The sequence below is a fragment of the Myripristis murdjan genome, chromosome 17 (genome assembly GCF_902150065.1).
Source record: "Myripristis murdjan chromosome 17, fMyrMur1.1, whole genome shotgun sequence".
Taxonomy (NCBI): domain Eukaryota; kingdom Metazoa; phylum Chordata; class Actinopteri; order Holocentriformes; family Holocentridae; genus Myripristis; species Myripristis murdjan.
The window spans coordinates 18389138-18416994 of record NC_043996.1 but is presented as its reverse complement, the minus strand read 5'-3'; the positions used below and the strand labels follow the sequence as shown (position 1 = coordinate 18416994).

Genomic DNA, 27857 nt, shown 5'->3' with positions numbered 1-27857 from the left:
CTGTGTTTGGATAGGGTGGCCATAACATAACTCCTCAGCGGTGCAATATCCCCTTCTCAGTTTCCACTACAGCACTGTTGAGCATGCCAGGTGAGTTAGCAAGGCAATTTTACAGTGTTGCAGTCTCTCCACTCATGAGTTTTGACTTGTGGGCACTGACGTGTGGTCGAAGGGATTGTGACCAACAAGTCAAGACCCCAGAATGGAGCCTCAGCTTTAAAACGGCAAATTACTCCAGAGGTATTTGTCACCTGAAGACGATTAAGGGAATTAGGATCCAGGGGTGACATCCAGTCTGGGCAGTGTGTGAATGTTTAGCCAGGCAGAACAACTAGCTTACACACTGGGCACTAATTAGGAGGGACCTGCAGAATTAAGGTTAGTCTTCTTAGCCTCTTTGGGTCCATATTAAAGCACATTAGAGCAAAGCCATTAACCTTGTTCTGATGGTGATATCAGTTTGACCTCACATAGAACATGATCAATTGCTCCTGTCTCAGCAGTTTTTCTTTGATAGCAAATATTCATTAGTAATCAAAAACCTTAACTGAAAAAAATAAGAAAAAAAAGGTTTAATTCCAAAACAAGACAGGGGCGCATGAATGGGTATAGCCTACATTTTAGACTTCATGACTCTTTAAGTCCTTGGAAGACTCTGAGTCCCCAATACTTAATTTAGTTTGTGACTTTTATTTTACCTTCAGACACTGAACCACTCAGTCAGTCTAAATATACGTGTAACATATTCAAAGATAAAAACAACAGGCTCAGCAATTTGTCCACTGTGGCACAGACAAGTAGAAGGCATGGCTGCTAATAATTCCAATCAATGTTCTGGAGTATTTGCGACACAGTCGACCAGTCCTGACTGCTGCGGCGGCTTTAACAGCCAAAGTCTTTCTGAGTATTATTTACTCCATGCAGCTACTCACAAGGGACAGAGAGGCTGGGATGGATTCCACTGTGAGTCCCTGGATATTAGTTTCATATCAGAGATAACACACAAAGGAGAGAAAGAGCCAGCCATTGCAGAGAACAGGGTCAGGGACGGAAGGAGAGAGGGGACAGCTACCAAATATAGTGTTGATGCTGTATGACAAAAAAAGCTTTAATACATCATATTTTATTTATTTATTTAAAAAACCCATTTGTTATACCTATTTATTTTAGAAACAATTCTTAATGTAGGATGTTTAGACCTTTGAATTTCCATGATTTGTATCTTCAAAGAGAATGCAATTCCCACTCACAACCCAACTATTACCTCTAGCCAATCAAAAAGTTTTGAAAAGTTTGCAGCATATTTATGTATTTATTTATCCATTCATCCATCCTGTACTTTGACAGGAAAGTCCCAATGAGGTACAAGATCTCTTCTTCCAGGCAGTTTGGGTCAATTGTGTCGTTCTGTTCTCTTGTTTTATTTTTTTAATAGAAAGAGGCATATGCACACTTTTCCATGATCCATTTTCAGCCTTTGATCAGAGGATGTTGGACAGGGTGAGGAATGGAGCAGGTAGGGGAAATAAACTAAATGAATGCAAGATCGCAAGCAAAACATGGAGGAAATAAATCGCATGAGATTTTGCTGAAAAAAAAAAAAAATGCTGACAGAGTGGGCTGGTACAGCGATGGAGATAATGGGCGAGAATGGGCAGAACAGCCAGTCATGACTTCACTCGTCTGGCTCTGGGATGGGAACAAATGGAGCCTCGCTGGGTAATTAAGAGACACCCAGGCCTCACTAGGATATGCCAGGCAAATGGGAGAGAGGGGGCAGAAAGGGAAAGAGGGATTGAGAATGCAACCCTATTGTGTTTCATGGATGGATTTGGACAGGGAGGCACTGGTCTTGCGGTTTGTCCTAAGGCCATGCTTTAGGCTCTGGTTACAACACCTGCTTCCAGCCACCCCGTTCCACCCCTCCCCCCTCTAAAATGAGTTATCATACAAGACTTATGCATTATGAGACCCCTTTCCAAAGGAGCTGTCCCTCTGCATATGAAAGTGTGCAAGGAAACGTGTGTGCGTGTGAAAGAGAGGCAGGACAGTTGTATTAACCCTTGCTAATTGTGGCTAGTCACAGTGATGTCATGACAGTGTTTATTTATATAGCAATAGTGAGAAGCGGGTGACAGTGTCAGGACAGGGTGGACTCTATTTGAGAACCTTGCTGATGTAATTGTGCCTGATTGAGCTCCATTTTGGATCGTATTAGCTGGAATTAGATCACTGCCATGATGTGGTTGTTATGAAATCTGGTATTATGGCTAGTGACTGTCCAGTTCTAGAGATAATTTCAAAGTTTCTCAATGACTCATGGGGACGTGTGTGTATGTGTGTGAGAGAGTGAGAGAAAGCGAGAGGATTTGGATGTCTGTATGATACAGGCACGTATATGCATGTGTGTTGGCCTGTTTGTGTCTATATGGCGCATGCATCTAAGTGTATGTCACATTGTCAACATGTGTGCAAGCATATGAGCCAAACATATTTATACTTCTAGCAGAAGTGGTATTTATAGCAGGAAACATGGATGAATTCTTGTTGGTCCTCTTTCTCACCCTCCCATGGTGGCTCTCTCTGTCTCCCTATGGCTTTACGGACAGTCTGTCTACATGCATGCTCGGGACACTTTTCATATGCACTCAGTACAGAGATTTTGGTAGTGTAAATTTGCACCAGCCATCAGTACACATTGAGTATATCCTGTCCTCTGGAGTATAGCCACATAATTTGTAATCCATCTGAATAAAATATTCTAATGTAACCTCCACTTCACAGAAAAAAGACTTTCACATGTGATGTCATTTGTCATTCATCCTGATAAAGATCCCCCTTCATCCCTGTATACTTTACTCTGTTGTCTGTTATATATGTGCAACTAGAGAACAGAAACTGCTATAGTTTGAATAAACCTAACTCTTCAATTCTCCTTTGTTTACCCAGATGTGGACCTCTTGGTGTGTAAGCATCAGGGTCCATCCTGCTGTACCCGGAAGATGGAGGAGAGCTACCAGTTTGCTGTTAAAAGGGAAACTCTTCAGAATGTCCGCTCCTACAGCTTTGAGCTCAAGTACCTCATCTCTGGCCACGCTGAGGCCTTCCAGGGTAAGGACTGGGATGAAGTGCACAAGTTGAGGCTGGATGTCTTGGACAGGGAGACCAGGGTTGGATGAACTTGAGGCAGTGGGTTGTTGAAGCTGGATGAGGAAAAGAGACATGGAGATTGTGTGGTTGGCAAGTTATGATCAAGATACCATCTATTTGGTAAATACCAGTGTAGGACGAATGCATATATTAACATGGAGGCTGCTGCATGGAAATTAATTTAAAATCTTGACCTAAGTTTCTGCTGACCCTTAACTGAACTTTTGGTTCCATTTGGATCCAAATGCACCAATGAAAAAAAAATATTTGTTTTCTTGCTCGAAAACAGTGTTTATTTGTTCGATATGCGTAAAGAAATGTTTTTACTCACAATTCCCCAGGGTCACGGTTGCTGGCTTGCAGGCAAGTATGTGACTGTTAGAAAATGGGCATAGCTCTGTTTTTTCCCCCCTTTTCCCTTCACTCTGTGGGTTTGGCAGCAGCAGAATTGTGGAGAAGGATCAGTGAGGGTAGTCGGGGGAAAGAGGGTATAGAGGCCCTTTTCTCAGCCTCTGGTTTTTGGTGGAAGATGGGCTGCCATGCTCTGATCTTGCTCTGAAGTCAGCAACAGTGTTACCTCAGTTACCTGTGTCTCTTGGACCCGTCGCACATTGAAATTCTGAGCCAATTTACAAAACTTGCTTGCACAAGTATTATAACATGTTCTGTAAATTCTAATTTATATCTGAAGTTATGTTAGTTACATGTATGCATCAGAAAGGAAATTCCTATAGTTGGAAAGACTAGAACACATTCATTTTTAGTGCATTTTTGCTCATTGAGCCTGGTCAGTTTGAATGTCTGAGTCTTGGATAAACAAGACTCTGCTATAGATACTTGGCCTGCTCCAGATAGTTCTTGCCTGCCAGAGGGTTTTTTACTACGCCCAACTGACTCGAGGAGTACGCCAGTTGCCCCTGCCTGTCCTCCCACTTTCACTGTTAATTGCAATGTCATTTGAATTCCGAAATTTCCGAAACAAACCATTTTTTTCCTCCCCAAAACCTCCAACACAATCCCACAGGGCTGGTGAGATGCTTAGAATGTTTTTGGTGTTGCAGGAATTTGTGTACCATGCAATTAGTTTTATAAGACAATACACTGCCTAGACTTCATTTTTGCCAAATTTTGTTTTACGATGGATGACAGGATAACAGTGGTCTTTGCTCTCAAATATGGAAAATGTTTTGTGAGATATGGCAGCCAATGTAATAGGGAATGAACTTTGTTAGGGAACTGTAATGGAGAATGGATTATTTTCAGGCATTACTATCATGGAAAGTATTACTGTCATGTTAGGCCTGTAAATGTTGGCTAGAAACGAAACATTTGAAAGAACAGAAGGTACTGAAATATGAAATCCTAGTCCCCTCAACCATATTTACTCCTTCGGTGCTCACTGAATGCTGGCGATAAACCCCTCTTGCAGTTTTACTTTTGCAGCATTTTCCACTATATATCAGCATTATGAACTGTGTTACGGACAAGTTACATAAACAGAAACAATCATGTCCTCAGTGTTCCTCCTTTTATTGGTATTTTTCATCATCATTAGGATCTTTCCCTCCTTACCTCATGTCTGAGCCTGTCTGGAGAGTGCAGGTCAGGTGTTCCAGATGTCCAGACAGGCCAAGATGGAAAAAAACAATGGAATAATAATAGAAACTACAGTATGGCAGTGTCGGCAATGATGATGTCAGTGGCCCTCCATTTGCAAGGCCTTCTACGGATAGTCTCTGTCCTGTCTGAGTGCCCTGAGTGGAATGTCAAGTAGCAAGTGGTTCAGATACCACATGAAGTCATGAGAATATGATTTTCTGATACCACAATGGAGGAACTGTATTCACACACTGGATGATGAACCAATATTTGTATGTGCTTGTGGCTGGCTCTTATTCCCTGCCTTTTCACATATCATTCCTATCTATCCCCTTTTGTGTAGCTCCTCTCAGACTCCTCTCAGACCCTCTCAGACCCTCTAACTGTCAGTACACTAGCAGCTCTATTCTTCGACTGCTATTCTGTGTTTATTGGATGATTCTTTTATGGTGCAGCCGCTATTTTTCATATGGCTTCCCATCAGCCTGTATGCGTCATACTGTAGATTTTATCATATAATGGCACACCTGGCCTTGGCTCGGTGTATATTTGTGTGTACTTTTGCGTGTTTGCCTGAGTTTCAACACAGTATTTCTCTGTCTGTAGCTTTTTTTTTTTTTTTTTTGAACTCAAAATCACTCATGCTGATTGCTGAGGTTTAGCCAAAAGGACATGCCCATTTGAAGGCAGATGGTGTGTGTGTGTGTGTGTATGTGTGTGTGTGTGTGTGTGTGTGTGTGTGTGTGTGTGTGTGTGTGTGTGTGTGTGTGTGTGTGTGTGCATGTGTATGTGTGTACGCCTGTGCGTGTTTTGGTTGGCCTGCCTTTGTTTTGACAGATCAAAAAGCCCTACTGCGCTTTGTCATGTGTGGGAGTTGTCTTGTCATGACTGTGACCCCACAAACACAGACCATATTCATCACCACTGAGCGGCTCCTTTTCACAACTGTGCTTTCCTTGTTATTAGACTCTGATAACACATTAAGATTATTTAATATTCTGATTTTAGACCACAATTATGATACATGTGAAAGTTTTTGAGTGATGCAGGATTAAGAATCTTCCCCTAATATTGATGTCCCCTTTAGCCTTTGTCTGCCACTCCCTAAATCCTGCAGACAGGTCACATCCAAGGTTCAGACCCTTATGCAACAGCCTCCTTCCTCCCCTTTGCTCTATTCAGATCCCTGTAGCCGCTCCCTCCTGCCATTCAGCTTTTCCCAAAACATAGACACAGACACACCTTCCCTTGACTCCCAACACACACAGGCAGACTCTACTAATCCATGCCATAGTTGATAGGTAGTGAGTGCTGGGTACTGAGGGTGAGTAGGTGTTACTACAGAGCCAAGTCTAAGCTGGGCCAGCTTAGAGCTGACATTGAGGGCTTTGGCCTGTCAGCCTGGACTAGCCAATCAGATATGGAGTCTTACTGGCTGGACGCTACTCTGGGGCCTCTGGATTGGCCGAGACATAGTTGAGCAGATGGATCGGCTGTGAGATTTTATGTGTGTGTGTGTGTGTGTGTGTGTGTGTTTCCATTTAATCAGTAGAATCGATGAGTTCCAGTCTTTACCTCAGACTGGAAATCCACCTCTAGTAAATTCCAGCAAAACCCACACATAAATTACTTGTTCATTCTAATATGCACCAAGCTCCTATTGGGTGGACTCCCCAGTTTATTGCACAGGTGGGCCAATTAGTGAGTGAGAATGTGTGCTTGTGTGTATGTATTTGTGACTGCAAGACAGATGGGAATGATAGAGTAAGTATCGGGGTATACACTCGCACTGCTGGGGAGCAGATGTCAAGAAAATGCTGACACTTTTTATCCCCAGTGTCACTGATATGTGGGCGACCAGGCCCACAGCTAAAGGCCATGACATGTGTGAGTGTGTGTGGGTGTTTTTGAGTGGTTGGTACGTGTGTGTGTTAATGATGGTGTGTGTATGTGCATACATGCGTGAGAGCATGTACAGTGTTTACTGCTCCTCCTAGTTACCATGACCACTTCAGAGCGCAAGCTGTCCTCATAGGAGATGACAAATGCTTTTCACAGAATTTTAGTCCTGTCCTAGAGAGCTTTCCATTACCAGTTGAAGTACATTACATCTAAAGCTTATTGCAATGAAGCACCATTTTGAGAGCTTCTTTCTCCTTTAATCTGATGTAAAACAGGTTTTTGGGGGTGGGGCTTAACATGGAGAGGCATCTATCAAAAGTGCAAACCAGTCAGAGGTCAGTTCAGGAGAGAAAGACAGTTTCATTTGATGTGAGGGGCGTGATTGTTCAGAAATTTGAACTTTTCATTGATTGAAATTTTTTCCATGTTTAGAGGTTTAAGGATGGCATCACTGAAAATACACTGTTTTCAAGGATGTAGGATGTGCTGGGATTTTTACATAAAATCTTCACACAATTACATTTTATTAAATTATTTGTCATTTATTTTTAAGTAAGTCAGTATCCTTGCATGGCATTTGGGTTAGTTGTTTTTACAGTTTTAGAATTTTAGTTTTTTTTTTTTTTTTTTTAATCAATTATTATTTTATTTTGACTTCAGCATCAGTGACTAACTTTTGAGTGAGTAACTTTTGAGAAAGAAAGAGACAACAGAAGAGGCCATGGGAAGGACAGTGCCTTTTCTTGTTGATGTAAGATAATTAGCTGATCCCCATCTCATCTGCCAGGAACTCTCCTGACCCCCTGTTTGGGAGTGGGTGTTATTTGTGTGTGTGTGTGTGTGTGTGTGTGTGTGTGAGAGAGAGAGAGAGAGAGAGAGACAGAGAGACAGAGAGACAGACACCACAGCTTAAGGCTGTGTAGAGTACATTTGAGTCCATCTTAAAAGTCATTTAGTCTGATATATAATGTTGAAATCTGTTGAAATCTGAAAAAGCTTCCATTAGGATGAGATAATCCCACTTGTTTCCAATCTATTTTTACTTGTCTCACATTTTTTTCTGGGCACAAGTATTTAGATGTTGAAACAAGGCAGAATAAGGCAGATCAATCCATCAAGAAAAGTGACACTCAGTTGAAACTGAATTCTTGAAACAAGATCGAGACAAGAGGGATAATCTCCTCCCACTGACAGATTTTTTGCAGAATGCAGCGAAAGAGGCCTAAGTGAGAATGGATTTTGAGAAGGCTTTATTGGTTGGTTGGTTCGTTGGTTAGATTGTTTGTGCTTCCTCCCCCTGTGAGTGTTTGACTTCCTTGGATCCCACAAGAGGGGCAGAGAGTTGGGCTCATCCTACTGTAAACTGTCCCTCTGCTCTTTGAGAAATCTCTTTTTGTCTGATAGTAGACAGTATGACTCCATGTCTATTGCACTTTGCAACCCCCCTCCTACTTCCCCCATCATTTCCCAGACTCCCCCGAGTCTCTCATTCCCCTTCTAGGTGTAGAGACAGACAGAGACAAGGACATCCAGCCTAATGCCTTTTTGTTTATAAGCCACCCCCCAAATGAAACCTCATGGGAAATTCCATTTTCACATTGACTATCAGGATCAACCTGGGTGGCTGACACAGCCAGTCTATATAAAGGCAACTATATTAAGTAGTGATGACTTATAAATGCTTGTGTGTGCAATTTGTGTGCATATGTACGGTATGAGTACGTGAGTCTATGTGAGAGGAATGATTAATCACTGAGCCATTGTGTTCTGTCTTGTCTCAAACTTTTGATTCATCTACTCTTTCATCAGACAAAGGACTTGCTATCTTTATTGCAGTCGCTGTATTTGTCTGGAAGTTCTCTTTCTTATTTTATCTCTGAACTTCTTTGTCTGTCCTCTTTCACACCGTCATTTTTTTTCCGCGCCGTCTCAATTTATTTTTCTCTGCAGATGTTTTGACCGACAGGGTTATTGCTCCAGAGGCTGATGCTTGGACACAGGATGACATCGCGCAGCACCATGAGCTCATGTTCAAATTAGATAGGATATCCGGAATCCATCCCTACATGTCTCATTCAATCATACTGGGTGGAGATGGAAATGTGTTTATGGGGCTCATAGTCTAGCAAATACATAGTGCATTTATGTGGGTATGTGTGCGCATGTGTTTCAGTGTGTATGCGCCGTGAGCGTGTTTGTCTGCATATCTCTTATTCCCTGAGCAGAAATGACACTCAAGGGCAGGATGTGTTCCCATCAGAGTTTGTAGAGGACTCATGGTCTCTGGAGAATGTAGGGAAAGAACAAAGAAAGGGAGGGAGGGGAGAGGGGGAAAGCTCAAAGCCTCTCCCAGTCATAAAGTCACACTCAAGGCTAGCCTAATTACCTCTGCTTTTCATCTGCCCCTCTCACCTAAGCACGGATGTGTGAAAACCCAGAGGGGGAGGGAAGTTGGACCTGGAAGGAGAAGAGAGAAAAAAAAAGAGATGGAGGGAGAGATGGTGGTCAAAGAGAGGGTTCAGTGAAAGTGTGAAAGTGTGCACAGGTGTGTTTGAATGTGGTTGTTTAGGTTGTTTAGGTGTGCGTACATGTGTGTTTGCCCTCATTTCAGAGCTAGAGATTGTTGATTCAACAGGTTTTTGCTCAGTAGATTCACTGTGTGTTATTGCACCACACACTGACATCTCTCTCTCTCAATCTCACTCCTGGTGCCCCATGCTTTGTCAGCATTGGAGGCTTAACAAGAGCATGCTGGGTCTAGGTGGGCACGATGCCAACAGCTTGCTTGCTGGCTGGCACGCTGCAGGGAACCCTCATGTCTCAAAGATACGCCAGCTGCCAAGACTGCTTTCCACACAACAAAACTGTAATACAGAATTCTTCCCTGTCCTCTTCTTACCTCCCCGAGTCCCATTTCACTGTTTCTCATCATTGTTACTCTGCTCCTCCAACAGCCCCAATCCACCTCACCAGCCATCCATGCTCCCCAACATTACATCTAGTGCCTAAAAAAATACCAGCTCTGTGTAGATTAGCTCGCTGCCAGTATTCGCTGCCATAATTTGACATTATTAGAATGAAATCAAATTGAGTAAAATATGCCTTCATTGTCTGCCAACATCATCTCCTCTCATACAAAATGTTTTTCTTACATTGCCGCACAATTACTATTTCTGACATTGCCTTTCAACTAACCTCCACAAACACTCTTGGTGTAGACTAAGCTTCATCATTCCCTATTGCACTGTGAGCACAATGAGGTTGATGTCCTGGAATTTTCTTGTTAATCAGACAAAGTCACATCTCCCGGGGGTTGGTTCTCTTTCCAAGAGAATCTGGCTTTTCTGGAGCACAGTCTGTCTGGCTGGCTGATGGGATTCATCCTGCTGCTGATTGGTCCAGTCAGGTCTCTTCCTGTGTCCAGTCTGAGTCTGCTGCACCCGTCGTTCCCAGACTGATCCCACAAGCCACTAATGGTTGCGTGTATGTGTGTGTCACGCTTGTGCATGTGCGTATGCATGCAAACGGATATGGATCTGCTTCTGCATGTGTGTAGCAGCCGACAGTCAAAACTCTCAAATGGAAAATGTTTGACAAACTAAAGGACAGATAAGTGGACAGGCTGTGTAATTGCTCCCTTTTTCTTAAGTTTTTACACTTATCCTTACTCACTTTAACGGCAAGAATATAGAATTGTTCTTAAAGGAAAGGGTGGTGGACCAAAATAAAGTCATGCTGAGGGAAATGAGAGAGTCATGGAGAGATGTGGAGGGAGGGAAGAGGGGGTGACTGGGCAGACTGGCCAGATCTGGATGTCATTGGAGAGAAATATTCTCCAGCAGCAGCCCTGGGAAGGTGAGAGGGTGCGCCTTAGTCTCCGGAGGGTCATTGCAGTCACTTTCACACGCTCCATGCTTATATATGTTTCTAATGCATGTGTGTGTGTGCATCTTGACATGCACGTCTGTGGGTAGTGACTCACACCATTACCTCAACCCACTGTAGGCCAGAGTTGGCCTTCCTCCCCCAGCTCACCCCGTCTCTCCCCAATTCAAGTCCACTTGCTTCCCTCATTACACCCTGTGTTGGACCTTCCTTTGCTGCCTCTCTTTCCTCCTCCCCGCCTCTGTGGCTCCTAGAAAACCATTAAAGAGGCCTCATGGGTGGCTTTATGCATCTGCACCGCTCCTCCACTCAGTCCACAATTGTGGAGAGACAGCAAATAAGAGATGAGTTGGAAAAAAAAACAAAAAAAAAAACAAAACAAAACTGGTGCCATAGTGTTCTCATGTTTGTGAATTTGAGTATAAAATAGATTATGATATGGATCTGCTCTCTGGACTAGTCACTGACCAGCCCATCACTGAAAAATTTCACTAATAAGAGGGAATTTGTCTCTCTCAAGAATTTTTGTGTTTTAATCTTAATTATTTGTCATTTTCTTAGATTTTTGTTCCAAACTGGATCGAAACCTTTTTTTGTTGCTTTTACTGCATAAGGGCAAATCCATAAGGACTGAGGCATAATTAAACACCAAATTTGGTCCATAATTGAAACAACACATCAGTGCCTATAAATTCATAATAAACGTGAAAAATGAAAACAGGGGTAACACCTGTTTGGAGGAGTGGAAAATTCTTCATTAGACTCCCTTTCATCTTGGATTCCTTTCACACCTCAGAGTCCATTCCAAGTTCTGTTTTATGTTAGTCTAATGTTAGCTTAAATGTTTCCTTTCTGCCTTTCATGAGAAACTGGAGTCCAGTCTCATTCTCTGGTATCATCAGTTTCCACTTATAGTATGGGATATGCCTCAAAGGATAATCATGATTATACCAAAGTACGATGACAAGGCTTTTTTGTTTGTTACAAACCACAAGCTGTCATCATATGGCCACGTTTTCGAGAAAATCTCCAGTGTTTTACCTTCATTTCAGGATGTGAAGAAAGATATGCATCTCTGTCAGGGTGCACTGCCTCACTGTCATTCAAGAATACAGAAGTCATTGCATTGTAGAAATGCCATGCAAGATTGTATAATGGGAGTACACCAAACTCCTAAGTGGTGCAAATGTTTTGTGTATATGACAGTCATGTATCCTGCTTCTTAGCGTCGCATTGGAGAAGAGACTATGATTCATACACTAATAAACAAAAGAGTGATGGGGGTCACCACAGCCTTGTAGCCCCCTTGATGCTCAAGGCCAGAGGTGCTGTCCATCAGTCTGTCAGCAGTGTGCCCCCAGGCAGGCCCTCCATGCCTCCCCTTTATGGTATGAGCCATTTGAACAGCCCTCCCCTCTCCTGCTCGTCCCACAGCCTGTCTGCCTTTGCCCCTACACTCTGTCTCCTCTGTCCCCAGTCTCCCCTTGTCTGCTCATTCCCCTGCCTTCGATCATGTTTCCCCTCTTTGGCTGCAGCAGAGAACAGCGATCTTCCTCCTGCCTCTCCCCCTCCAGTCCTCCTCAACTCCCCCACTCTACCAAAGTACAGCCGAGTGCACCCCCAATGCCCCTGGCATCTGTGGAATTGTTTATGTTGGAGAGTTTTGATATAGCTCGGCTGCCATCTTAATTACTGGAATGCTGATAGAGAGATGCAGAGCTTGTTCTCCCCCTCCTCCTCCTCAGTCTTCTCCCGTCCTCACACTCAAGCGCCCCCTTATCCCACCTGTTAGCCCTCTGATAGGACGAGACAGGCAAATTGGGGTTTGGGGCAGGGGGTTGATGGTATGTATGCACACACATTTGTGAGTGTGTATGTAGGCGTTGTAGGGGATTTCTGGTGGCAGTGTTTTTTGGCTACACTGGAGTCTCCCTACTTCTTGCAGGTCAAATTTGCACAAGCAGCCTGTCTGTGCTTGTTGGCTGTCAGATCTGAGTCATGCTCCCAGTTTAGACATTATGTGTTGGTTTGTCATGCAAGTATGACACATCAACAAATTGATTTATTGACCTATTAATAGACTATTACCTTCAAGCTGTTTGCTGAAAGGTTAGAGGTAGGGAGATTGTGTGACATTGCCACTCTTTCCTGTAATTTAAGCTGACCATCACTGGGGGAGAGATGGCCCTCTGTATTTCTACTAATTAAAACAAGGATATGTAATCCACACACATGTCACTGTGTCACATATCTGTATGGTGACCTGTGTGAAACCCAAACCTATGGCAGGATTAAAATGCTTTGCCTGAGAAAATGGCTGGTCAGGTCTCATTGCTAAGCTAGGAATGGCCAGCTTCATGGTATGAGAACAGTGTCTCCTACCTCATTATCACAATATTACCACATCTCCAGCCACACACACACACACACACACACACACACACACACACACACACACACACACACACAGACACACACAGACGCACACACATATGCACACGCACACAAGCTCACATGCCCATACTTAAAAATACAAACATGCATGCTAGCAAGCCTACAGGCTTACACTTGCACTTGCACATATTTAAAGAACTATACTGGTCCTATTTTGACTTCTTGTCAAATGTCATGATCATACAGTATATGGACAAAAGCCTTTCTGGACAGAGCCCTGACCTCAACCCCATCTAACACCTTTGGGATGAACTAGAACAGAGATTGTGAGCCAGGCCCTCTCGTCCAACATCAGTGTCTGACCTCACAAATGCTCTTCTGAATGAACGGGCACAAATTCCCACAGACACACTCCAAAATCTTCTAGAAAACCTTCCCAGCAGAGTGGAAGCTGTTATAGCTGCAAAGGGGGGAACAACTCATTAATGCCTATGGATTTAGAATGGGATGTCATAAAAGCTCCTGTAGGTGTAGTGTGTAGATGATCCAATAGTTTTGTCCATACAGTGTATCTGAATATGCTTTGGTAGCTATCTTATCCTAATTCAGTCACATACATGTTCAAATAATGTGAGGAAAAAAAAACACAACTGCTCTGTTACATGTAATATTATGGAATCGTATTCTGATAGGATCAGCCCCTCTCATGTGTGGAAGTATGTTTTGATCCACTGCAAAACTACTCGTTTGACTGGAGAAATAAACCACTAGGTTGATCTCCACATAGAAAGTACTTCAGAGTATTGTAGTCTCATGATGTTCTCCACACTCATTCGTGACATTATAAACATTTGAATGAAAAATTGCACATTTTAGTTTCCCTTTAAACATGAATGGAGTTGAAATGGATTAAGTTGGCCTTGCCTTTAACTTCCAAAGCATATTCTGCACACCAGTGCAAATGAGATATAACAGGTACAATCATGGCTGTCGATGAGTCAAAATAGGACTGGTGCTGTCCTTTAAACATGCAGTCTTACTTATGACAAATATACACACATAGACAGACATACATTCACACAGTAAAACCTCCAAGCCGTCATTTGATACACAAATGCATGCAGTGCAACATATTTTAAGTCATATATAATAGTGTTTGGACAACCAGGTGGAGGCTTATATATGCAGTCACTTTCATCTTTGTACACTCACTTACTCTGCCGGCCTGCATTGGCTGTCTGGTGCCACCTGTGTTCACCGAGTTCAAGTATGATGTCCTTGCAAAGGAACCCCACTCCAGCAATACTACTCTGACAGACACAAAAACAGACACACACCTTGGTCCCGATGGAGAAGTGGCTTGGAGATCAGAGCCCACAGGGTAGCGCTGGGGTGCAACACCATAGTTGTGGCTGAAATCATAGAGCTGCCACTGTGCTTATTTTTCTATTAATTATTGTGGCACCACTACAGTGACACTATAGTTATGATTGCACCAGAAAAGCACTGGGTTGCCATGCAGAATGCAAAGTGGAAATAGCACTATATGATTAAAGTCCTGTCATTTCCAGAAAGAAGCCTTGACACAGTGCTGGTGGTAGGAGACCATATAATATCCCATCACTCAGTTGTAAATACAAGCTCAGTTTAGGGCATTGCAGAACAGAGACTTCTTCTGCATCACCAATGCTGCCGGGTTCCTTTTTGTTCCTTTCTCGTGTTGTTTATTCCACATAGGAAACATGTCAGATTTACCATTACAGAACCATAAACCTCCGCAAATAGACATCCGGTACAACTGTACAGACATAGAAGCCCGTTCATTTAGTCCCATGCAGTTAGCTTGACAATTATGTGTTTTGACTTTCAGAGTTTTAGGACTTCCTTGCAAATCAAAGGTAATTGCTTCATGCAAAATAGCCTCAATCCAGACAGACTTCATTTCCCAAGAGGCGTAGTGGTGGGAGACTGTGACATGGTAATGATAGCCACCCACGACTGCGTCTGAATGCTGCTGGCATGTGGTCAAATTCAGATTCCGACCCAGTGGTCAGACGGAACAATCAAACCAAATGGACTATCATGCAACAGCAGTTAGGCCTTAACCAGTTATCTTTGGTTTCTTGTTTTTCTGTTCTGGCCTTGTTTCCCAGTACTGGAAAATGCAGAGAAAACCATAATGATTGTACTTGATTTATCATACATGGGAAACCAAATCCATCTGAGAGTGGGGGAAAAAAATGATATAGAACAGGGAGGGAGAGAGTGATGGAGAAAAGTGCATAAGCAAGAGATGCAGCCTGTAGTTTGTCAGGAGGAGTGTGGAAAGGTGGAGAGGTGGACTCTTGTCCCAGTTCTGTGTATCCAGAGAAAGTGTTTGAACTAATAGCTGTGGAGAGACAGGGAAGCGCTCCGGGCCCAGGGGCCAAATGGATCCAGATGTCAGAGCATGTTCACAAGGTGGAGTCCATTTGTACAGTAGTTGTTTTTCGGCGTTTAGAAGTTGAGTTACTTCTTTTTATTTCATTTTTCCTGGCTTGCACCCACTTTCCCTCCCTTTCTCTCTTTCTCACTCTCTCTCTGTTACTGTCCTGGCAGATAAGAAATAACTATTTCATTCAACAAGTATGTCTTCAGGGTTTAATGATTCTGTCATAAACCCTTTGTAAAATGCGCACCAATGTAGGTTATGGCACTTTTGAGAAATGCAACAGTGAAATGACTCACTGTCCACCTCTATCAACACTTCTCTTGAGAAAACCTGATTCTTTAGAAGTGTTGTCTAGCCTAGAATTGGGCCATGGCGCCGCATGTCTATGTCCATGCTTACACATTACAGGATGAAAATAATGTGCTAAAGATCATCTTTCCCTGGCACTGACTGTGCAACTCATTTAGCAAATTGTCATGTAATTTTCCTGCCCACTCTCTTTTGTTGTACTTAAAAGTGTGTGAGAGAGAGAAAGAGAGGAAGAGAGAAAGAGACAGAGACAGACAGCAAGACTGCCACAGTGTTTCTGAGCATGATAATTTTATAATAACATTGTGTGGTGCTGTGTAACCCAAGCTTATGGGCACATTCTGTGGCTGAATGTCCCGTGGCTATTGAGCCTTGTGGCCTGGCTGTCAGGCAAGCAGGCAGACCTCACACTGGTACTGATACCTCAGCTCTGCAGGCTTTGGAGATGTACTATATAGGAACTAAAACTCCAACTTTACAGCTTCTGTCTGTATCTGTCTATTAGTTGGACGTCCTCTCTGGATGTCTGTCTGACTGCTGTCTGCTGTAAGCTGTGATTTGTCACCCTTAGCCTTAATAATCCCCGACAACCCATTAATTCTCATGCCTGTATTTCTTATGTCAGTCACACACAGTCACACTATTCAAAAACCTGTATAATAAGCAAAACCTTTAAATTTTATGTGTGTTTAGGAGCTGCTGCGATCATGATGATGGTGTTTTTTGGTGCATTACAAATGAGTTCTGCATTTTACTGGCCAGTGGGGAGTCCCTGTGTGTCACAGACCGCGCTCATGTTAGTTAGTGCAGCTGTTGAGAAGGACATGACTGTTGTTGTCCTTCTGTCTGTTAGCTGGGAGGGGCTGAACACACACACACGCGCGTGCGCGCACACACACACACACACACACACACACACACACACACACACACACACTCATTTGGGAACAATCAGTGTTCAGAGATTTGAGATTTACAATGGGAAGGAACCTATGATGGATGAATCTGTAATTGTTTGCATCAAGTAAAGTGATTATAGAACACATAGTTCTACAATACTAGATTAATAGCATAGTTTCCTATATCTGAGAGCCATATGCAGTATTGTTACAAAGGATTGTATTTAGTTTTATGTTTTTCTATGTCTCTGTGTGTGTGAGTATGTGTGTGTGTAGGGTTGGCACCCTCTTCCCCCTGTCTCAATTTCTGTACAGTTGCTGCTGCTGCTCCTCCATGTTCTGGCATGCTTTAGGGCTGACATCACAGCCCAGAGGAGAGAGCTGTGTCCAGGACACACGCACACACACAGAAAAGCCATGCACACCCACACACACACTCACACAAACACACACATGCACATATTCACTGATGCATAGACACACACACACAGAAGCTATGTGAAGTAGTCAGACCTGGAAAGGGACATGGACCAGAGAGAACGTATGGAGAATTAGAGAGGAGAAGGGGAGCAGCACAGAGGGAGACAGGATGAAGTGAATAGGCAGTGCAGAGGAGAGAGGGATAAATGGAGGAGCTGGCTATGGTAGGAGTTAGAGCCCTACATGGAAATGGGTGAGGCAGGACACCTCTACCGTCATTATATTATTGGATTTTAAGTTATTAGTTTCATATTTTCCGAGTTGAAAGAAATATTGAGCATCGGGGAGCCACTTCTACACAATAAATACAGGTGGAACAATGAAAGAGGCATCGGGGTTTAAATGTGATACTGGAGAATGCTGGTGTTTGAGAGAACGGTGAGGAAATGAATGGGCAAGAGAAACAAACCTTTTTTCATATTTGAATTCAACCCCCCCACTATGTAATAGTACCTTTCTCTCACTGCCCCCCACACCCCCTCTCTCTGCTGTGTAACAGTACCTTGCTTGGCAAGCAGTGACTCTTCATTTGCACTAGTCAACCTCTGCACTGACGTCACTGATCTCTTTATAGCCTTTCACTTGCTAGCTAGGAAATCACATAAGATCAGGTTGACTGAAGCGTTCTATTGTGCGTATGCGTGTGTGCATATGCGTGCGTGTGTGTGTGTGCGTGCGCGCGCGTGTGTGTGTATGTGTGTGTCTGTGTCAGAATGATTTATTGCATGCCAGATATCCCTCGTAGAATCTAGTCTATATTGGTTGCGACAGAGAAACTGATTGCAGTAGCTGCACACATTTTAGGATGCTTTCAGGATGATGTCAAAAGTGCACATGTACACACACTCACTCTCCAACCCCCACCCCCACCCCCTTTCTCTCTCTCTTTCTTGCTCTCCCCGGCAGATACGTTCCAGTACCTTCTGTCCTTCTCTCAGGGCCATTTAAGTTCTCTGTTGGAGGGAACCTACTCATCCCTGTCCCGCCAGGCCCTGCCCCATGTCAACCAGCTCTTCTCCTCTCTCTCCCTCCACCTCCGGGGTGCCAACATCTCTGTGGAGGCGGCAGTCCACCGTTTCTTTGACAACCTCTTCCCACTGGTCTACACACGGCTTGTCAATCCAGGCATGGAGGGCACTGGTGGGCAGGGCAGCGAGACAGTTGACTGCCTCCGCATGACTCGGCAGGATGTCAATCCCTTTGGGCCTCACCCAGCCACCATGGCCCAGGAGCTGGCTGGGGCACTGGGTGCTGGGCGACAACTGGGCCTGGCTCTGGAAGAGGGTCTGGAGGTGATGAATGCCACTGAGCATGTGAGCCTCAGCAGAGAGTGTGTGAGGGGCCTGGTGAAGATGGTGTACTGCTCCCACTGCAGGGGCCTGACACTGATCAAGCCGTGTGTGGGCTACTGTCTTAACGTACTGCGAGGCTGCCTGGCCAGTGTGGCGGAGCTGGACCAGCCCTGGAGGAGGTACACCAGCTTGCTGGAGCAGTTGACTCACGCTGTGGCAGGACATCACAGCCTGGAGCTGGCCCTGCTTGGGGTCAGAGGTTATGTCAATGAAGCCCTGCTCTATGCGCAGCTCCACGGGCCGCTCATCACCGCCACGGTGAGTACACACCAGAGGCTAGGGCCAAGTATTAAGAACTGATTCAAATTTATCCCGAGCTTTAAATTGGAATCACTCCAAATCAGTGAGCTTAAAACAGCTGAACAATTTGATGCTCTTCATGTAGTTGCATAACAACCTTTTGATCCTTGTACCATGCTGTCAGCCACAACTGCATGATGTGTCATTAGGTGGGTGTCTAACTTGAGTAATAAAACAAAGTTAACCCCACCAAAAACTGTAATGTTTTACCCAGACAGTATTCAACATTTTTGTTTTATATAATTCTAAGTGAAATTTCCGTATTTTAGTGTAATGCCATGATTGTAAATATGGTTACATATGGTTATTTTTTACATTTTATGCAACAGTGTACCTTGAACATTGCACTATTCTTCAGTTCAAACTATTCAGAGAAAAATAACATTTATATTCATTTATACGAATGGGTGTGTTTTAAATTCAGAGCCCAAGGTTACATTTCTGCTCAAGTGTTCGTCCTAAGAAAGTCCAATCCTGTCCAGAAAAAGTGTAGGCTGAGCTGAACAGCCATGAGGCTACAGGAAACATTTTCCAAAATGGCACGGAAACTAAAAATTCCTAGTATTTTTTAGGCTCTGCTGAGAATCATTTTAGATTCATCATTGAGTATGATGAAAATGAGAGAAGCAGTGAATAAAACTTGGACTGTGTTCTCTTACATGCTGTGTGTAGTACCATATGCCTTATGTATATATATAGTCATAAGTTGGAAAATCACCACATTCAGATGGTATGAATGACAACCAGACAGTTTTTGAAACTGAATTTACAGCAGTTTGATCTGGAGTGCAAATAATTCTTTTGTTTAATAGTTTATCTTGGATTTGTATTACTTGTGTTCACAGCAAGCATTATGGTTAGGCCATACTGAATAAACACAAAATCCATTTAGAGTTGGCAATAGCATTTCATTTTGCAAAATTAGAGGACACACCTCCCAAAACATTTACACTCTTATACACAACAACAGTTGCATCCCATGAATTTTGATACCATCTAAATTCAGTTTTATCAGTAACAACAACTTGATTGTGGCCCTTACGTACTTAAAAAAAAAAAAAAAAAAAAACTCTGTTTATAGTACATATAAACTAGGGTGTATCTAAGTGGGTGTGAGACAGTGTGAGTCATAACGCTGAGGAGCAGAAGGTGATTAGCAGAAATTTATCTGGACAGCATCATGTGAAGAAAAAAAAAATGAATTCCCAAAACGCAGGATATCAGCCAAGCATCACCCGCTATTCCACTCTCTCCCCTCTGCTCTCACAGACGTGGTTCTCTATATTTCTATAGAGCCCATGTGTTCACAGCTGTTGAATGATTCTGTTATAGCCCTTGTAAATATGTCTCCCCCTGGGCTAGAACTGGAGAGGTCTAGAAATCACACCTCCACTATCTATCTATCTATCTATCTATCTATCTATCTATCTATCTATCTATCCATCTATCCATCTATCTATCTATCTATCTATCTATCTATCTATCTATCTATCTATCTATCTATCTATCTATCTCCCTAATCCCTACTTCTCAGTTTCGTTGGCTGTCAATTACGGATTCTGACAATGAGGAGTACTTCCTGGTATATCCTGCATGTGGACACCTTGACACACTCAGCTGGGCAGCTGCACTTTATGATGTGAGCTTCCTGTCGTGTGGGACCAGAAAATGGTAGAACAGTGCCTGCAAGGTTGATGAGACCCTGAGGAAGCATATCTAATATCTGTAATGAGACCACTGGTGGACAAAAGTGGAACTGTTTCTGGAACTGTTTCTCGAAGTGCCCGACAGCACTATCGTGGCCAGAATATGTAAATTGTAAGTGGATTAAAGACTTGGCTGTTCCGTTTGACTTAACATAGAGTTGCAATTCTCCATTGAGCCCTGTGTCACTCCTTTTTACACACCAGTGATTACTATGGTAGAATGGGTGCTGACCTAGATAGACTCAAGAGCAACCCTGGAGTTGTGGAGGAGTATCGCAGAGCCTGGGTGGTTCTACCTTAATTGGCCCCGCAGTAAACACACACAAATGCATGCAAATACACACACACACACACACATCCACATGTACGCGCACACAGACAGGCAGACAGGAAGTCGGTTGCCAGGCTTGGAGACTGAGCCAATACAACTATGCGGGGAGAAATCCAGTTTGTATTTTGTGTGTGTGCGGGTGTGTCTGCCTGCTTGCCTGTTTGGTATTCATGGGGTGGCAGGCGAGCCGGGAGCCGGGAGCCCAGCACAGAAACAAGTGGGACGGAATTGAAAGAGTTCCAACCAGGCCATACAAACTGGACCCAGCCAGCTGGAAAAAAGGGCCAAGAGAATTGTTGCTAGAATAGGAGGTGGCCCCTAGTCAGACACTGGTGGCTCCCATTCTCTCTGCACTCGTACAGTGCTTCACACAGGCCTGCTTTGAGGTTAGTGTGCAAACATTAAGCTCCAACTTAAGTTCTCTCATTCACACTTATGCACACACAAGCAAAATATGTCAGCAGAGCCAAAGACACCAGTGCCATGAATATCCTACAACCCCTGGCCTTTTTAAATCACAGCAACGTCTTTATGGGGCTACAGTGGCCGATCAGGGAGAACTATAAAGTCTCCAATGCACGACTACTGTGTCAGCAAGCCCTCCTCTCTAACCTCTACACACACACTTATGCACACACAAGAAACACACACCCCTCTGGCTCCTGTAATAATACCTCACTATCCTTCGTCCATTATCTTTTTTTTTATCATAACACTATCCTTTGCTTCATACTTTTAGGCAAATAAAATAGAAAAACCTTACTTACTGTTGTTTTTCTTCTCTCAATGTTCTGTGTTAGAAGTCAGGCGCAAACCAGTAGCTCTGTTTTTTCTGCCGAGTCAGAGTATTATATGGAGTTGTTATTAAAGGAATTATTGTGACTGTGTGGTTTTGCACTGGGATGTTATCCCAAACCATTCTGTGGTTGCCCTCTCTCTTACTCAGTGAGCTGCAGACTGCACAGAGTCTGTACTATATACTGCTACACACCATAGGGTAGGGTCTAGGCCACAAACACACATACTGTACACACACATACATATACACACACACACGTCCTGACGCTGTGTATAGGTATCAAGTTTTTAAAAGTCCAGTAAGGGGGCCTAGGTGTGCAGCCCACCCTATGACAATACTAGCTGGGCGGGTGAGTTTGTGCATGAAGCTGAAAGGCGGCCATTGATAGTTATGTTGGGCAACAGCAGGATAGATTCTGTTTTAACACATTCCTGCTCTTATTGAGATGGAGCGTGAACGTGGGTCGAGGGGAAGTGGTTATGCTTATGGTTATTTGGGGAGGTTGGGGCTGGATTATGTCAAGTAGACACAATTAGGAGAATATTGGAAAATACGCCGTGAAAATGGCTGCTCTTATTGGGCCCCGGTGCAAATGGTGGCTCCTGTGTTTTGCGAGGTTTTTATCCCTCTGAATGCTGCCCTGTTGAATCCACGTGAGAGTTTCTCCCCCTAGAGTCAACTGTACTTGAGAGGCCACAGACTGCTGTTTATTGACATGGCTGATTTAGCAATACGGCTCATATGACCTGGTGGGAGACATGACAGCTTCTGCAGGGAATGGGTATGTTTCAGGACATGCACACACACACATGAACGCACCCAAGTTAACTCACTTACTCACTTAGACTGAGTCACTCACTCATTTAGACAGTCACTGAGAGTTCTACAAGAAAATAGCAGCTGTAGTCCAGATTAGGGCAGTTTATATGCCGGTCTACCTTATCCGCTCATTGGTTTTACCCTGGCTTCTCATTATAGCCTTTTGGAGGAATGCTAACAGCAGCCTGTGCCTTTAGATAATGGAAACAAGGGCGAGTGGGATGACTGGACGGTTTCCATTCACCACGGCGGCACCTCAGTAGCCTGCAGCGGCTTCCTTTGCCTTGGTGTTTCTTTGTCTAGTCCACAATAAAACCTCATTGGTGTGAAAACAAACTTGATTGCCATCACACTGGACACTCTCCCTGTCTGACTCTGCAGTTCTACATTTTCAGAATGGTGCAGCTAAGCAGAGGAAGAGAGATGTTTCTTTGGCATGTTGAGTTATACTTTAACATCCGCTCTGAAAAATGCCAGGGGAGGCCATTTTACATGAAAGGATTAGCTACACGTCCCAAACACAACATGTTCAGATCTCTGGCTCCTCTAACTAATTTTTGAGATTGCTACTTAGAGAATAGCTGATCCACAGAATGCGCTCATGGGCAATCTATATGCTTTACCCATCTTTCCAAGTTGCGAGTGCCTTTGGCAGCGGGACCCAACCTGAGGCTGACTGACTTACTCAGCAGTCCATTAGCTAATGATGGTAGGTATAGCCTCTCCTGTCCTCAGCCAACCCCCTCCTCCATCTTTTCCCCTTCTCCCTCCTTCTCTCTTTATCTTGGTGTTTGCCCAGCTTTAATATACTGCTGATATGCACCAGCCCTCAACACCGCAAAAGAAAAATCCCCCTGTTTCTGCTCCTCTGAATGGAAATACAGTGGTAATACTGAGCAATCATTGTATGATTGATTGCACTGACATTAAATTCAGATTTGAATATGAAGTAGTGGTTGATAGTATATCATTTCTCTATATGACCCATGACTTGGATTTGGGGAGTCATGTAATTTCAGAAGTCATGTAATGTCTCAGATACATGGTTGATTATAAGACGATGAAATGTTCATAGAAGGGAGACTAAAAGACTGTGGTGAAACAGTGCCTGAGGTCAGCTCAGCTCAGCTGGATGGTTTCACACAGAGTTAACATACTATGGTGGAAAAGACAAGAAAAGGGTTGACTGACAGGAGGAGAAACATGTTTATGTCTGCTGTTTATGATGACTAATGATTAGCAGCATTTCAGGACCAACCCGAGACTCAAATCCTCATGTCCAGTAGTTTTGCCCACACTGGTCACAAGTGTTGTTACATAACTGCCTTTTCTGGATTCCATCTGAACTGCACACTTCAATAGTTCAGCTCAAACTGCTTTACTGTGATAGCTCACAACAAGTTTCTCAGAATAATAGCTATCATCTGGAAATGCTGATTAGGGCCTGTTTGAGAATTTCCTTCTTGGCCACACACTAACATAGCTTCTCATGCTGCATCTGCACTTGCAGTGAACCTCTGAGCTGATTAGCACCATTGACAGGCACTGTATCATCTACTTGACTGTATCTGGTGAAGTAGATAGCACTGTAGATAGCACTTCTGTCAATCTTCTTTGAAATTAATGATATTAATACTTAATTAATATTGCTTTCTGTTACACTTGAAGCTTGGAAAATTCAGGGTTGGTATTTCAGAGTTCCGATCTAAATGCATTCCTCTTCTATGCAGAAAACATGGATGCCTGCGGCTAATTCTTGTTTGCATGGCCAGTCTTTGAATTTGGCAGGCCTCTTAAGAGGACTCACATCAATTACTGCAGCGCTGTTAGCAAAGAGAAACTACATGTAAGAAAGGCCAACTATCTCTGTCGTCTTTGCCCGTAAAAATAATGTTCAACATCTGTGCGGCATGTCAAGCTGGTGCACTGCCATGTTGATGGGACATCATAAGTGTGTTTATGGTGGCTAACGTGGGCTAGATTGATCTTGCCTGAATTTCCTTCTGGGATTTTGATTTGGATGAATGTTCAATTTCCCATTTCCAAGGAGAAAAATGCCGTTGTTTTTGTTCCAAGTGCAATGGAATGCAGCATAAGCCAGTCTTCACTCTTGACCTCATTGCTCCCATATGTCCCCTGTATTCTCTTGTAACCTCTCCTCCTTCTCCCTCCCTCTTTGGGTGTCAGTGTATAAATAGCCCCTTCCATCCTTATCGGTGTCTTCATACCCCCAGCACCTTCACCTGGTGCCCATTGGCCTGGTATTCCAAAATGTAATGCACTGTCAACACACTCTTGTGTTTCCTTTGTGAATTTAATGTTAACTAGTGGTTTATTAGAGGGTCTCAAATTGATACATGGACTCTGGGAACCTGCATCCACAAGCACATTTCCGTTACTTGTATGTGTATGTGTGCATTCCAGCATATGCCAGACCGGGACATGATGGACCACTTGACCTTCATCTGTCTCTCTCTCTCCTCCCTCTTCCTCTGTCTTTGTCGCATTACACCCATCCCATCTTCTGAAAATTCTAACCACATTTTTTTGTGTCTCATTTTCTTAACGTTTTTGTTTACAAAGATGCATTATGAAGACAATTGATGTCAACAGACTGCAAAGTAACATCCAAGGATAAGCCAAAAGGCTCTTATTTTGAGATCATCTGTGAATGATTTAATCAGGGTAAACAAGTCTCAGTGTGGAGGGAGAAACTCAGTGTTCCTTTCCCTGACTTGGAGCCTCAAGGACTTATCCCCGTGATATATGAGGGACTGCGTCTCTCTCTTTAATTAGCACTGACATCATTTGGATGAGAGAGGAGAGAGAGAGAGAGAGAGATGGAGGGGAGAGGGTAGTTAGGGAACAAGGAGAAACAGAGCGAGAGTGAAGACTGAGCAGGAAGCTGAGGATGGACTGATTTAGAGGAAAGGAATGGAGAGATCTAAAAAAAGGATAACATGGTTATGTGTCGGAAGATTGAGAGGGAAAATAAGGCGAGAGGGCAAGAATTACGTTGTAATTCTTCTATGCTTTGCCACTCAAGACTTTCTTGGAGAGGCACCATAGAAAGCTGTTGCAATGTGGTGGCCAAGGGTCAGGGGGCATTTCATATTGTGAATGTTGTGACACAAAAAAAAGCCAGCTATTTCAGATTTTGACTGTAGCTCTCAACACAATGGATTATCATCTCCAGAATTCAAAATGTTTATTGTGGATCCAGCCCCATAAATTGGGGATTTTTATTTTCCCTCATATTCACTCATATGATTGGCACATTTGTCTGCCTTGATTATTTTCCCGCATCCGTCATTATAATCTATCACTGGAGGATTTTCATTCTGGCTAAATCTTTCCTGGCCAAGCACAGTTGAAAGGATTCAAAGTGCAATAAGTTTTGTGGTCTTTTGTGACTCTCACTGACCTCAGTCAAGACTAGTCCTGACTAAGGCCCTGACTAAGGTGTGAAGCTTGCACACAATATGGGTATATATTTACTTAACCCAGAAATATTTTCATTTAATACTCAAAACACTGAAATTCCAGTCCACAAAGACCTTAATCAGAACATATGACTTTGGTCAGATAGCGTGCACTTTCTTACAGTAAGTTAAGGGTAAGCTGAGTGTGATTTCCCCTGGATTAGATTAAGAAGTCCTGGCTGCAGAAGGCCCGATGAAGGCCCTTGTAGTCTAAATCATCCATGTTTTAAATTTTTTGGACTAAAAATGTATATTTTGTGAGCAATAGTGTCTCACTGGAACTATTAGACTTTATTTTTGGTTATGCGTTGACTCTCACAAGGCATAGGGTGCAAGGGTTGCCTGCAGATTCCAGAGGAACACATTTGCTTGGTTGCCTCACATGTTTTCCATCTCGTTTCTCTACTGTTGTCCATCTACCTTTTCATTAACTGATGTCTACTGCCCCAATCTAATTGCTGCCTGAGGCCTTCAAGGTCTAATCAAGATCTGCACCTCAGAGCCTAAATCTGTCTCTATACATACAGTAGGTGCATGTAAATACAGCCTAATGGTTACTGAAGTAAGGAGAGAGTTTTTCAATAACTTTCCCCTCCTAGATTTTCTCAGGTGGTGCAAAATTTGAATTGAAAACCTTCCAGTCACAGGCCTGTTTCCCTATCCTCAAGGCCATTACCTCATCACTGCCAGTCCTACAAAATTTAAGCGGTCACCTTAACCAGCAAGTAAAAAAGGCTAATTTATCTGCCTGGGTCCTATATATCCCACATTTGGATGCCACTATATTGCGGCAACATATTGTCAAAAGTGTAGTCCTGATCCTAGATGGCCTGCTTTTTGATAATACAAGTGAAGCAGTATTGATGGTTGTTGGTGTATTGACAGTTAGTCATAATGAGAGATTGTTTGCCTGAGGAAATGCTGTGGGCCTTGGGTTTGCAATGATTCTCTTTTATTTTAACATGATGAAAAAAAAAAAAAAAACCTCAGTATTTCCCTTATACTGGCCTCAGTAAGAGGATAGTTTTCATACTTGGCTTGCAGTCTTTTGGTTGCCATCTTTGAGGACAGTCTGTATTATTGCCACTTAGGGCAATGTAATTTTATTGCTTCACTTTTAGGGGAAATGGATTATTGCAGGGGTAATAGAGAAAATTCAGGGGAAATATGGCTTGTGTGCATCACATAGTTTGAAATGACAGTGACTGTGGTTGGATAATGGATGTAAGCGGTGGATCCCAGGGGACACCCTGGGATACGAATGAGGACAGAGAGAATTTTCAGTGCCTCCCGCCATGGTGAAGTCATAAAATGTGCACATTTGAACGCATATAGATGGACTCACATTTTCACACACATTACAGACACACTCACACACACAAAGACATGTACACCCATATGCTTCAACAACACAGAGTGCCCTTGGATTGTATTAATTATGGCTGTCCCACAGCATCACTGAGACAGTGCAGAAATGTCTTTGGTGAGTTATACGTTCCATAGATTAATTTCAAATGCAACATCTACTGGCACTAGATCAGTGGTTTGTAAATCCAATAGCTGTGTCCATTTAGGCCATTCAGCCTAACAGATATGTGACTATGATAAATTAATACAATCACAATGGCTTGGCCCAGCATTAGGTATTGTCTGACTATTCTGATATAGCTAAAGACAGTTTTAGCCAGGGCCAGGAGCTGTTGATATAACAGGATCTCAGTGTGCGGTTGCTTCTTCTTCATTTCAGCACACTGGGCCCCTATGAGAAGGGAAAACCTTCCTCTGTTCTACCACCTGAGCTATCGAAAGGCTCTATGTACATTGGTTGGAGTCAGTAACAATTTCTGGGCTCTACTATGGAGCGCTTTGAGCTGTGAGCAGCCTGTTCACTCTGCCAGAGCTGGCAAATACAAAACTGTTCCCAGGGTTTAACAGTCACGGCAGTAGGTGGATGGATGGGCAAACTCTGTGTGTGTGTGTGTGTGTGTGTGTGTGTGTGTGTGTGTGTGCGCACCCCAT

At 43.3% G+C, this 27857-nt stretch overlaps 1 protein-coding gene across 1 annotated transcript in view; it reads left to right on the top strand.

Moving 5' to 3' along the window:
• Positions 1-27857, top strand: part of gpc5c (glypican 5c) — a 102076-nt gene that overhangs the window by 7184 nt on the left and 67035 nt on the right. Inside the window, exons 2-3 of the mRNA XM_030073559.1 lie at positions 2950-3111; positions 17956-18659. Of these exons, the coding sequence (XP_029929419.1) occupies positions 2950-3111; positions 17956-18659 (866 nt within the window). The remainder of the gene's footprint in view (positions 1-2949; positions 3112-17955; positions 18660-27857) is intronic.